Source organism: Haliotis cracherodii, unplaced genomic scaffold, assembly GCF_022045235.1.
Source record: "Haliotis cracherodii isolate W230 unplaced genomic scaffold, xgHalCrac1.p SCAF_8, whole genome shotgun sequence".
Lineage (NCBI taxonomy): Eukaryota > Metazoa > Mollusca > Gastropoda > Lepetellida > Haliotidae > Haliotis > Haliotis cracherodii.
Genome location: NW_027266341.1, coordinates 30,845,935 through 30,859,373, shown reverse-complemented (window position 1 = coordinate 30,859,373; position 13,439 = coordinate 30,845,935). Strand labels below are relative to the sequence as shown.

The window sequence follows — 13,439 nt, the reverse complement described above, 5'->3', positions numbered from 1 at the left end:
TACAATCAGAGAAAATCATGCCTCATCATAACACTTTATAACACTTTCATTGTCACACTGTTTATTGTAAATATACATTCGTGTAAATATACGTTCACGTTCCTTTTTTTGTATTTGAAATCATACCTCATCGTAACACACACTTTCATTGTATCACTGTTTATTGTAAATATATATTTGTTTAAATATACCTTCAACTTCTTTTATTTTTATTTGAAATCATACCTCATCGTAACACACACTTTCATTGTATCACTGTTTATTGTAAATATATATTTGTTTAAATATACCTTCAACTTCTTTTATTTTTATTTGAAATCATACCTCATCGTAACACACACTTTCATTGTCACACTGTTTATTGTAAATATATATTTGTTTAAATATACGTTCACCTTCTTTTATGTGTTTTTGAAATCATACCTCATCATAATAAACACTTCATTGTGACACCGTTTCATTGTAAATATACATTTGTGTAAATATACGTTGACCTTCTTTAATATGTATTTAATAAAATTATTATTTTGTGATGATCATGTTATCGGAATAACCAACATTTCTTGTGACTTATCGTATGGTGTATTATAGCCATTATCACAGGCAGCGAGTGACAGGTAATGAGTGAGTGAGTGAGTGAGTTGGGTTTAACGCCGCTTTTAACAGTATTCCAGTTATATCACGGCGTGTCAGCTTAATGTGGGAGGAAAGCCCGAAGTGATGCAGGTCTTAGACGTTTACCACTTCGGTGAAACCCACGAGCACGGGTATGGTGCTGACAAACCTAGAAACATAATCAGGGCGAACCGGGATTCGAACCCACAATCATAGGTTTCTGGCATGTCTAAGGGACGCAACTCTGCACAGCGAATCGCGGCTCCTTAGACGACTGGGCCACCCGTGCCCCCGACAGCTGCAGGTAATGACACCAGAGCTTCATGTGGCAGACCAAAGCAAGGCAGGTCTTATTACATTTTATCACCTTGGTGAAACCAACGAGTACGGGTAAGGTGCTGACAACCCTGATGGTCTGGGTGAATCAAAGCCATGATCAGCGGATCCTGTCAGCGCCAATGAACGTCACTCTGCAAGCGAACTGAGGTGCACTAGATACATTGGCAAACTGACGGTGAGATGTTGGTTCTGAATCCAATATTTGTCGTGATCTGTTGTGATATGCGGATAAAACGACATAAAACCACGTGTCTCACAGAACACTGCATGGCAGTATGTAAATCCTGTCTGGTAAATATCAGTGTCAGTAAGACTTCAGTCCGTCCTCTGTAACTCGATTCTCTCCAAACCGTCGGTCGTCTAATTACAAACATAGTTATTGAAGTCAGGCGGTTAGGAGATGAAGATACAACGCTGTACCAGTATTTATAACTCACGAACGAACGTTAACGAATGTACGAACGAACGAACGGATTTTCTTGATTACCTCCAATTATGACGGAGAGTACATATATTAGGGAATTTACATAAGCATACGTGGATATACGAGTAGTGGCACCGACAAAATGAACGTTAAATGTTCACAAAATAGATAGATTCAATGTTACAGATAGATCACTCACTGCAAGCTTTAATTGTGACAACGATATTGATAAATTCTGTGCAGTCAACAAGAGTAATGTTTTCCACAAAATTGGCTATTCCACCAAGTTTTATTAATTAAGAAATCGTGAATAACCATTTTAAAACAAAATATTTGTTTGGTTTACAGTTATGTTTGGTCAATTGATTCATAGAAAATTGACAGGGGCAAATGATTCACGAATTATTCCTTCTCTCTTAATGCATCATATAATCACTTGTTTGCCCATTTTTGAAAATCTGAATTCACATGATGTTATAGAGTTTATTCAATTTTTATTGTTCTGTTATAAGAATAGCACAAACACGTGACGCGCCCGTCGAACTTTTTCCTTTTTATCGTCAAATTATTTTGGCATGCGTGATTCTTCAAATGCATGCTATTGAGACAAACTAGAGAGTATCAAGTACACTCAAACGAAACATAAATATCTAATATGTACAATATATTTGTTTGTTTAAATTTATTCATTTCCGTATTTGATTCATATAAAATTGAACCAGGTGCGCGTCTTAACTTTGCATCTCTTTTATATGTTATCAAGACATACGTTACATTATCTTACTGACATGTTTTAATATGCTATTGTGAAAGAATTGAAACAAATACAATTTGAAAGAAAACAGCTGTTCTATTGAGCTGAGGTTAACTTGTGATATTCTACGTGTGTTACGGCATATATTGTCTCCATTTACAACCGAAACACATTCTACAGGGCATAAACAAATTAGTATTGAAGATTATATGAATGGATCACTGAATACCAGTGATGACACCCGCCCCCGGGATCATGAAACAAACTTAAGACCATATTATGTCTTAACATTACACAGTTTAGCATCGCATATGTTCTTTGTCTTTCTACAGCATTTCTTGTACTCATATTTAACATTGAGATAAAGGTGTAAATTGACATCACATTTATATATTCTAAACTTGTTCAGCGACCTATATTTTCTAGATTTTAGATTAGTACACTCTATATCAAACAGGGCGGTTGTTGTTTATCGTGCTTTGCAGCTACTTGGACATATGCTCCTGCATTTTTACCACAAAGAATTTAAATATCTCTACATTTTCCCACAGCAGTATCAACATTATGTTCTAATAATATAGAAAATTCATTAAACATTTCTTTACTCGCAGTGCTGCATATTTTTGATATGACGTGATCTTATCTTCAGGGAGTCTGTATCTAACTATATGATTTATTTACAAATGAGCATGTCAATCCCACTCTCTTCACTGTTTGCATATGCTGGTGAACACTCAGGGTTTATGTAAACAAACACGAGGAACAAATGTAAGGGAGACAACTCATTCTTCACCCTGAAATATAGAGCATGCGCATTATCGCTATGGCCGTAAACTCTCTCAAGAAAAGGGGATATACTATGTTTAGTACATACTGATATTCCTTCTGAAAACCTTCCACGGGATTTATAACGTTTTGGATTGCAACTGTCATAGTCTTTAAATAGATTTTTGCAAAATAGCATGCGCATTCATACACACTGTCTCTATTAAACAGCAAATGTCATAATTTTTACAAAAGGCCGAAAAATCCAGATCCACAACATTTTATTTCAAGACGTTTATATTCCATAAGCATATGGTGTTAATCAAATCTTGTATAACAATTAACTCATAATATCAGTTGTATTCTTGTCTGATGTTGAGTCAACGTTTACACCAGGTTTTGCCAGACAAAAGTATTGAGTGCTATCTTCATGACTGGTAAACTTGGTTGAGTCTGGTATTCGATGATCTAAGACCTGCTTAGTAGCACTGCAATCTGTAGTAGCAAGGTTAGTATCTACATTGATAAACACCCCCCCCCCCCCCCAACACACACACACACACACGTGTAATCATCAGCAGTAGATTTAGTGTCACTGTGCCCATTGCCATATTCCCATCCTGATGACCGACTTGGGTCAGCTGGTGACTCGTTAGTCTCACTGATGGAAGTGGTCCAGTTGCGACGTCTTCAAACCTGGCCAATATCGGAGATTTCATGGTCGTATATAAACACCGTACCATCGATAACCAACTTGCCATAGCTCATATAAGCGACTTTTGTCACTCCTAGCTGCCATCTTCAAGGGAATTAATTTCGATCTAATCAGCCGCACTCGCTCCGTAAAATCCTCAGAGTCTCTGAATTTTTAATTCCCTTTTATTCTTTTCTTGCATCATCCAATACTTCAGATGTGTCCTTACAGAATGTGAAGTTGACAATCGCAGGTCTGTTTCCTCTGCGTGGATGCAGCCTGTGTGCACGATCAATATTAACTGTGCTGGCGGAGCTTATGTCAAGTGACAAACTCATAAAATCCCTCATCGTGTCCTCTGTTTCACTCCATGTCTCACCCTTTCTTTCTGACAGCCCATGAATAACCAAGTTGCAGCGCCGGGACTGAGCCTCTAGATTATCAGTTTTTATTTCCAAGTCTGATACGTGTTTTCTCAACTTGTCGTTTTCATCCTGTAATGTATCCAGCCTCTCACTCACTTCCTTACGAAACTGATCGAACTTTGTATTAAGTGATGTCATTTTTAACTGAATACAATCTAGCGTTTTAACGAGGTCACTAAGAGGGATAACATTTTCCGGGGTCACATGTTGACCTGCCACATTCTGAAACCTAGTCTGAACCCTAGTATCTGAAGAACTGCAGGGTGATTTAGGTTGGCCTGGGTTAGACTCGAAATCCCCTGCGGCAAGTAGCAAGGTTAAATACAGCAAGAGCAGGCGACCTCCCAACCGCATCCCACATGGCAGCTGTATACTGGGGTACATGCATCGTGGCAGTCTGCCCCGAGGGACGAAACAAACGATGCTAGCTCTCCAAACTGTTATATCAATGTTCATGTTAGTAAATCCGAAAGTGAGTATACTTAACAGCCTGGTAGGCTATGATGTCTGTCTAGGGGTCCACGACTTGTGATGGTGTGAAACTTTTTTTTTCCACAGCAGAATCACAACATCCACCATGAACTTAATCTGTCTACCAACAACAACAACAACAACTGGCGACTGGCGACAAAGAAAACTACAAGACGCCATTGACATCAGGAGACACCAGACAGCCATGAACCGAGACCAGGGAACCTATCTGCCTAGTGCTTGGGACTTATTGCATTTCTTTGAACTTTGTCGGTGCTTATCACCTAGCTGTCTTCAATTTGTCCTTTGCTATGTCCATTCTTTCACCTATCAGTGATAATTACCCCCAGCCTCCCGTTTGCCCAGTGTCCATTACCTATTACTTAGCTATGAAGCCTAAGTATTGCCTTCCATACTATCAGCGCCAATTACTGAAAAGCGTTGGCTTCCATTGTCTAGAGTAAATCGCCTATCAGCGCTACTGATCTGTTGGCTTTCCTTGTTAGTTTCTACCCTTTGTTATTTTCCACCTTTTGTTATTCATTCACCTGATGAAGGAGTAAGCATAAACTCCGAAACGTTGTATTCCTCTTAATAAAGAAGTTGACATCAATATATATTTTCTCTTCCTTTGTCAAACGTTGAATTACATCAATGGTCACATTCACAAAAGAACACATGTATCGCACTGTTAAAAATAGTATTATTTTTTTGATGACTAATTAATTGCTGCTGAGTCATGACTAATGATTTTAAACATTTCCCATTGTGTCTACATTGTCTTGATCTGTATGGGCAAGTTCAACCTGGAAAAGGCAAAACCTGAAATCACTCATGCTCAATCGTGTGTCTATTCGTGATCATCAGACCGTATCATCATCTGAAGTACTGCAGTCAAATGTGGACTGTAGGCAAGATAGAAAGTCCTCAGGAGACTCATGGAAGGAGACTTTGTAGCCGACAGAAACAACACAGAGAGGAAACTTATATTCACTACACACATATTTGTTGAATATTTTATATGTCCCTAGAAATGGCTTACGTTTGTGCGAAAATATGCATTTACAGATAATGAACACCCGCACCACAATAAAAACAACTAAATTTGACATTTCAAACTTTTATTACTTGGCATTAGAGTTAAATTGTTGAAAATGTCCATATTCATAGAAATGAGACACTCTGATTCACACAAATTGAGTCAAACACAGAAAAAAACACTTTTACCTTATTATATGGGTGGGGTGGGGTGGGGTGGGGTGAGGTGCTTGTACTAGTCCGGACTGATGCCGATTTATAGTGCTAGCACACTGAGATACCATGCCGCAGTTTAACATGAATACCCCACTCAGACACAGTATACTGACTCCGAGCCGACCAGTCCTTGTTTTAGACCCTTAATGCCGAGCGCCAGACAGGTTAACAACAAGTACCATCTTTTAACGTCTTTTGGTATGACGCGGCCGGGGATCGAACCCCGGACCTTACAAACTCCGGGTGGACGCTCTACCACTAGACCAAGGAGGTGGTGCCAGCAGTGGGACATGTCACAGGACTTTCTTATGTGAGTGACATCTCACGATATGCAATCTATTTAAAACCAATTATCTGCCATTCCAGGCTCCGCTAAACTGGTTTCGAATGCAAGAATCGTCCCTAATATTAAATATTAAATTTTAATTGGTTCGGTTGGTTTGTTGTTTAACGCCGAACTCAGCAGTATTCGAGCTATATGACGGCGGTCTGTAAATAATTGAGTCTGGACCAGACATTCCAGTAATTGACATCATGAGCATCGATCTACGCAATTGGGATCGATGACATGCATCAACCAAGTCAGCGAACCTGACCACCCGATCCCGTTAGTCGCCAACCATAACGACTGTGGTCTTTGTTAACGATAAACAACTTTATTTGAAACAATAACACACTATTTTCACAAGGGTATGTCAAGTGAACAATTTAATTTTCGTTTATGAAATTTTACGAAAACATTTTTTTCAGCAAATCCGGGAACCGTTCCATAAAGTTAAACGGCATCCTGGAATATACCAGGGGTCGGGTCGGGGAAGACCTTCTTCCAAGAAGTTGATAATGATTACTGAGTGAGTGTTTCTGTGAGAGATTCTTTGATATGCTTAGAGTTAACCAATGCTGTTTGACGACAGCAGTTTAGCAGAGGCCACAGTACATCAGCATACACGTGAAAGGATGTACTTCAGTTCCTCTGCTTGGCTTGGGCTTCTCTGCTGACAATTTCATTTTACTCATGGGTAATTACTTGCGTCTTTTTAATCTGAAGTGTTACCATTATATGACATTGCCTAAAATAACATTTTGATTCGGGAATAACTCGATCAGTTTCAACAAATAATTAGATAATCTGTGAAGTACATGGGTTGAGTCCAAAGTGTTTGATTAGGTTGTTTCGAAATACATACCGACAAACAAAGCCAAACAAAATATGTCTCTGTCTATGATCAAATATGTTTACATCAATATTCTTTACTCACATTGAAAGTATGTGGCAATATAAATTGTGCACTCATTAACTTATCGCTCCTTAAGATAATAACTACCGCGAAGAACTACAGTACCTCAACCTATTATCCAATACACGTGAACGAGTGGTACGAACACGATGCCTCTAGTTTTGAGGCCTCAATTTAACTCGTCCTTCAAGGGTGATGTTCCAGACGGCATCTCCATTACCAAAGACTTCGCCATCATTGAAGTCGCTACCCTGAAGGAAGAAACCTTTGGCAGACACCTCCTCAGACGTACCATCGTTGGCCGAACACTGTAAACTAAGCAGCAGCCTTCAACTACCACGCCACGACTTTGCTCGGCTTCACCCGCCCCCTGGAACCCAAACGTTTCCACGTGCAATCGTATGATTACCAACAGGTTGTTGTTTTCCTAGCCTGCTATCTAATCATCTTCATCATCCTCATTTCGTCGTTGCTCGTCAGATTTTGTGTCTAATATGTATTGTGTTATGGGATCGATAATTCGGTATTTCGAATTTTTTATTACACAAAATATTATATAATTACTTTACAATTGCCATCTGGTTGGGTTTGGGAAAAAGAAACTGCTTTCAATTAAATACTTTTCTTCCACTGTGATTCGGGTGTCAACACAATCGTGCTCTAACGTCAATTCGATACCACTGGTGATTCAATCAGAATGAAGGATTCTAAAATGTCATGTTAGGATTCGAAATACGCCCTTCTTACTAGATTTCTTTTATGTTTTCTGTTCTTCTTAGTAGATTTCTTTGTGTTTTTAGTCCAAATGTATGACCACACATACAATTAAGAATTGACCTTCACTTTGTGTGTGTTCATTGGAGTATGAACCTTCACAGAGTGAGGGCCAAACTGTATGAACGTCGGAGCTTCTTTTATCACAATTTCTTACCTCAAAAGATGTAGGCCAAGATCTAAACATAATTTTATTTAGTACGTGTGACTTCATGTTTACACTGACAGCCATACAACATCCAGGTATATCGCGGAGGTGACATGGATGCACAACTTGCTCTCCAGAAACATCTTACGCAGCACATGTGTTCAAATCATATCCTCATTAGATGAGAAAGGTCTGTAAAGAACTACCTCAGTAAGTCAGTCACAATGACAGCGCGTCGTAATACATTTACATCAAGTACAAAATGGCCGACACATTTGACATTTCTCAAAGTATACTGAAACGCTGAGACCAAGAATAAAGGTTCTAAATGATCAGAAAGAAAGCTTATGCATGTTTTCGTGCTAGGGAATTCCCAGGGGTTTCCCCAGGAATGTGGATGTAGTCCGTCAGTGTTTACGTCATTTCAAGAACACGGTCTCGTGAAAAACGTATGAACGTCAAATTGTGTCGTTCATACACTTATGAACGTCAATTTCGCGGTCATGTGACCGACCTCTCGTCCAATGGAAAAGCCGTATATCGTGTAAACTTCAAATTAAAAAATTATTGTACTTTGAATCGTGAAGCAACCACAACTCCTAGTTACCCACTATTATACAAATTGTTATTTTGACAATGATAGTGTTACGAGTCGATTCCCAAATTGAAACACTATGTTATCACAGAAATCTGAACGTAAAAGAATTTAGTGTGAAACCCAGTGACAACTAACAAATGGTATACAATCAACAATAGCATTACAAAATTAACGAGGTTTACAAATCAAAACATGTTTACTGCACAGCAATTACCATGGCAGTACACAACAGAGTGGTAGTACAATATTCGATGGCAGTATACAATATAAGAGCAGTGGAAATGTGAATGACAAGAATAATAATCCTTGCCGCAACAGTGGTCAGACTTCCGAGACAGGCCTAGGCTGAACTCCACTTGTATAGTCTGGCCTGATCTAGCACTTACTGAACAGTTCCAGACCACCCCAGTGTCATTTGAACATCAGAGAAAAATTCCACATGTTTCTATAACGCTTGACATCCATCCATGTTATTCCGGATAATTCCAGCATCTAAATATTAACTTTCTCACCACTGCTTACATAAAAACAGTACCACATTCCTGACAACTAATCATCGTCCAAATACAATGCAATGGACTTCCACTGAGTCTAAACAGAAACAGTGTAATGCAGTTACTATCAATATGTAACAATATTAAACTCTCATAAAACAATAGTATCGAGTGTTGGCAGATTATGCTTTTGTAAACTGTTTCCAAATGAAATGAAAAATACTTTCACATAGCTGAATAGTTAAACCTTGATTCATTTTAAAAGGATCTCTTCTGACAGATATATCAAAGACACTTAACTGAACCAAGGACTTCTTTTATTCGGGCATTTGTTTGTTTTCTATTTGGTGTGAATTATGTTGTATATACCTGTACCCTTGGCCCCCATTAGAAAAAAACAATATGTCAAAGATCCATGCAGATCATGGTGACACATCTTAACAGTGATCCTGAAAGGCCTTTACGATTCACTGTCACTGTGGAACACATTTACACAGTATTACATTTTTTCCCTGGTTTTAAGACATACACGAGAACGGTAAATATATCAGGAACTGTCAGGAACATTAGCATGAGAACAATGAAAATGATGCCGACCCATCCCAGAGTAACTGCACTTGGTCTGTCATCAGGGATGCTGATTCTTTTACGTATAGTCTTGGATAGTATGGATTTATCCACAGCCAAAGCACTCTTTAACAAGCCTACATCTACCCAGGTATTTTCAAAAAGTTTGCAGCTGCAGTTGCAGGGAGCACTAGAAGCAAAGTAGTCTGAAGGCACAGATGGTGAAAATTGAAAACCAGAACTGACCATCTTATTAGTGATGCTGGTGGAGGGTGTTGTGATAATATCAGCAGTAGACAAAGAAGCCACCGATGCTCCTCCCAGTGTTTTGCTCACTGTTTGATCAATCGATGTTGACTGTTCAGTGTTTGTGGTCATACTCGGTGCTGTTGTTTCAGAGGCGTACGTTGATGGATCATGTGTTGACACGTCCTGGCCTGAGGTGATCTGTGTTTCAACAGGGGAACTTGTGATGGAGGTACTAAATACTTCGACTGAGGTGATCTGTATTTCAAAAGGGGAACTTGTGAAGGAAGTGCTTAATGCTTCGACTGAGGTGATCTGTGTTTCAACAGGGGAACTTGTGGTGGAGGTACGCAATGCTTCGACTGATAACACTGATGTAATCGACAAACCAGGAGATTGATCCGAACTTTGTGCTGAAAAGGCTCTCACACTGGTCGTTGGAACTGACTCTGAACTCTGTGACAGTTTCATAAGGCTGGTTGATGTTTGAAGGACAGTTGTGAGCAGAGTTGGGACCAGAATAACTTCAGATGTGAGAATGCTGTTAACAGATCTCGTTGATGTTGCTCTGGTGACAGTAGTTGAAGATGTTGTCACAGATGGCGTGCAATCAGTCTGCAACACATTACCATTTATATTTCATATATATGTTAAATACCTGATTGAAGCAAGAACACACAAAGCATTGGGTATCATAGAATTCAAATCTTGATTGTTAAGTTTAAAAAAATAAATATTTTGTCTTGAACACAGTTTGAAATTGAGTGAGTGAGTGAGTAAGTATGACGTGGCCGCGAAGCACCGACTCTCCGCTCTCAAGTCCGACGATCTATCCAGCAGACCACGGAGGTCCACCAAAATCGCGGCGGTGCCTTCAATCATTGTACCCACGTGAGACATCGGACCGTGACGGACGAACGCTTAAACAACTAGCTTTAGGTTACCCCACCGCCCTGAAAAGCCAGATCATACATAGAATATCAGCCGATTGTGCTTTCGTATCGTAAATATCCTATATAAGGTTAAAACTGAATTGTGCGAGCCCAATATATATTGTTTTATACCTAATATATGATATTAATGATACAAAAACACACGAGGATAATAAACTCTATTTCATATTATGATATTCTTAAAATAATTGAAGCTAAAAGATATTGCTATTCATAATGGTAACTTTAGAAACTGCGTTGCTGGATTACACAGCCTGAGAAGACACCTCCATGTATAGATTCTGCAGCCCTGTTTGCACCCATAATCACTCACACATCGGGAACCGCTTTCCATTCATGTAGAAAATGTTATGCACATCGATACACAGAGCTTACTACAAGTGGTTCTTGCTAAGTGACCTCATGTGCATTTTAGTCGGATTGTGATATAAATGTTATCGGATCAGCTTATGCAGTTCAATATGTTAAACGAAATTATACTTTTAACCAAAAGTGCCACATTGCAATAGGAAAGTTTAATACAACAATACTGATGAGAGAGTAATTCCTGTCAGTATTGATTGGCAAGTGATTTAAAAGTTTAGTTTGAAATATCAATATATTAAATATATTGAATATTGAAAATGAAATGGTCATGTATTCAAGTAAATAAACAATCAATACATATATATTCCTAAAAATTGATAATGGTTACTAGTAAATACTGGTGACATTTGTGGTAAAGACAAAATGGAAAATATTTATCATTCATTAAAGTTGCTATGAATATTATGGTATATTAATAAAAAAACAAACCATGATAACATCCCCAAACTATATGTACCGCATGTCAGATAAGACGAATGTTACAACTCACATGATTTACTTGAAGATATCCTCCAAGTGCGAATGACATAGCTGTCTTGTAGGCCTTTTGATAAATGTACCCTGAAAAGCCTTGGCACCTCACATCTGATGTTCCAATCCTGTAGGCTTGATTGGACAAAATAATAGTGCTAGACGAAAAATCTGTGTTTTGTATCCCTGACCACGTTGCTGATGGTATTTGATTCCCATCCAAACGTACAAGCCCAACACAGGATGTATTGGCGAATATTGTTACTGATGTGACAAAGTTAGTGGGAGTCAGATCAATGATTTCAAAATCATAGGACGTCTTCCATTGATCTATTGGAGGAACAAGAAGCATGCTTGGGTCTGTATCTGTCACAAATTGTTCAGGGCTCATGGTGAATTGAGCAACAATAATTCTTGAAGTTGATCTAAGATACAGAGACGTTCCTGAAGCGAGAGTCAGAGTATGTCTGTTTCTGTACCCAATCGTGTAGGTACTTCCTGAAGAATCTGTCACCTCAGCTGTGTTTTCTGCTGCCACGATTGTAACCAAATCTGATGATGACCGACCAGGAAATGACGTCACAACATAAGAACATCCCCAGGTGTTAAGAGGGGGCATCTGTTCAACCATGAAGTCACCGAGCCCGTCGTTTTGCCATGGCATTATTGGTGTCCAGTCCGAACCAACAAAAACAGCCACTTTATCCAGCGATGTTATTATAGTTCCAGACATGTCGGTGGCAATCTGCAGCTGAATGACTTGGTAAGCCTTGAGGCTGACCGTTAGGACATCACCGTCTCCATATTGACTCAGGTTATATGTTAATGTGTATGATGGGGCCAATTTAAACTGGACCCCAACAGAGGTATCGACAACAGCTGCTATAGCAACTTGACAGACGTACTTTTCACAGTATGTTGTAACCATGTATTCTGTTCCCAGCGAGCTGATTGGCAGAGCTTGAAACCCCCCAGTGCTGTCTCCATCTGATGAAGAGAGACTCTGGCTGTAGCCCTGCACTGTGATGTCTCCATCACTCTCTATGAGGATTCCATTATTGCTGATCCCGGTTTGAAGAACATTAAGCTCTCTGGCCACGTTGATCAAAGAAGAGTTTCCTTGGTAAACAGTTGTCGTCATTTGTGGCAGGAGATCCAGGCGTAACGGAGCTGATATCTTGACAGTAACGTCCACTGTGCTCATTGTTGTGATCACGAGATCCTGTTTACATGTATTGACGATGCTCTCAATGAACAAGACAAGAAACTTTTGCCCACTGTTGCTTGGCACTGTAAAATAGAACAGCATGAATGATTTTTTTATTAAGACAGCTTTGAACAGTATTCCAGTTGTAGAACGGCATGGCAGCTTAATGTGAGATGTAATCCATCTGTGATGCATGCGTTTGACGTTTACTACGCAGGTGAAACCCACGAGCATGGTGCTGAGAACCTAGACACATTATCTGAGAGAATATGGGATTCAAACTAGCATAAGTTTCTAGCATGGCTAAGGGACGCATGTCTGCATAGTGAACTGCGGGACATTTGACATCAACCAAGTCAGCGAGCGTGACCACCCGATCCCCTTAGTCGTAAGAGGCGACTAACCTCCGTAATGAATGAACATTTGGCGGCCAAGTGATGCGAACATTTCAAACGTTGGACCTCGGATAATACGTTCATTTTCGAGAGTGCATAAATTTGTGAAATACTGTCCCTTCGTGTCGTGCATCATATTCTCATTTCAATGAACAACAGCTGGATTCATGAGACCGAGGTGATCGACTAAGGTTGATTGGTAATATATATTGTGTCACCCTTGATGAGATTCATGTTTCAA

The 13,439-nt window shown here is 39.3% G+C and overlaps 1 protein-coding gene across 1 annotated transcript; it reads right to left on the bottom strand.

The window, feature by feature from the left end:
* Positions 1 to 9,323: 9,323 nt before the first annotated feature.
* LOC139450936 (uncharacterized) lies at positions 9,324 to 12,800 on the bottom strand. Its single transcript, XM_071232761.1, has 2 exons — positions 11,862 to 12,800; positions 9,324 to 10,421 (listed from the first exon to the last, which is right to left on the bottom strand). The coding sequence occupies exons 1-2, from the start codon at positions 12,798 to 12,800 to the stop codon at positions 9,483 to 9,485; spliced, it is 1,878 nt and encodes a 625-aa protein (XP_071088862.1). The 3' UTR covers positions 9,324 to 9,482.
* Between the last annotated feature and the right edge of the window lie 639 nt (positions 12,801 to 13,439).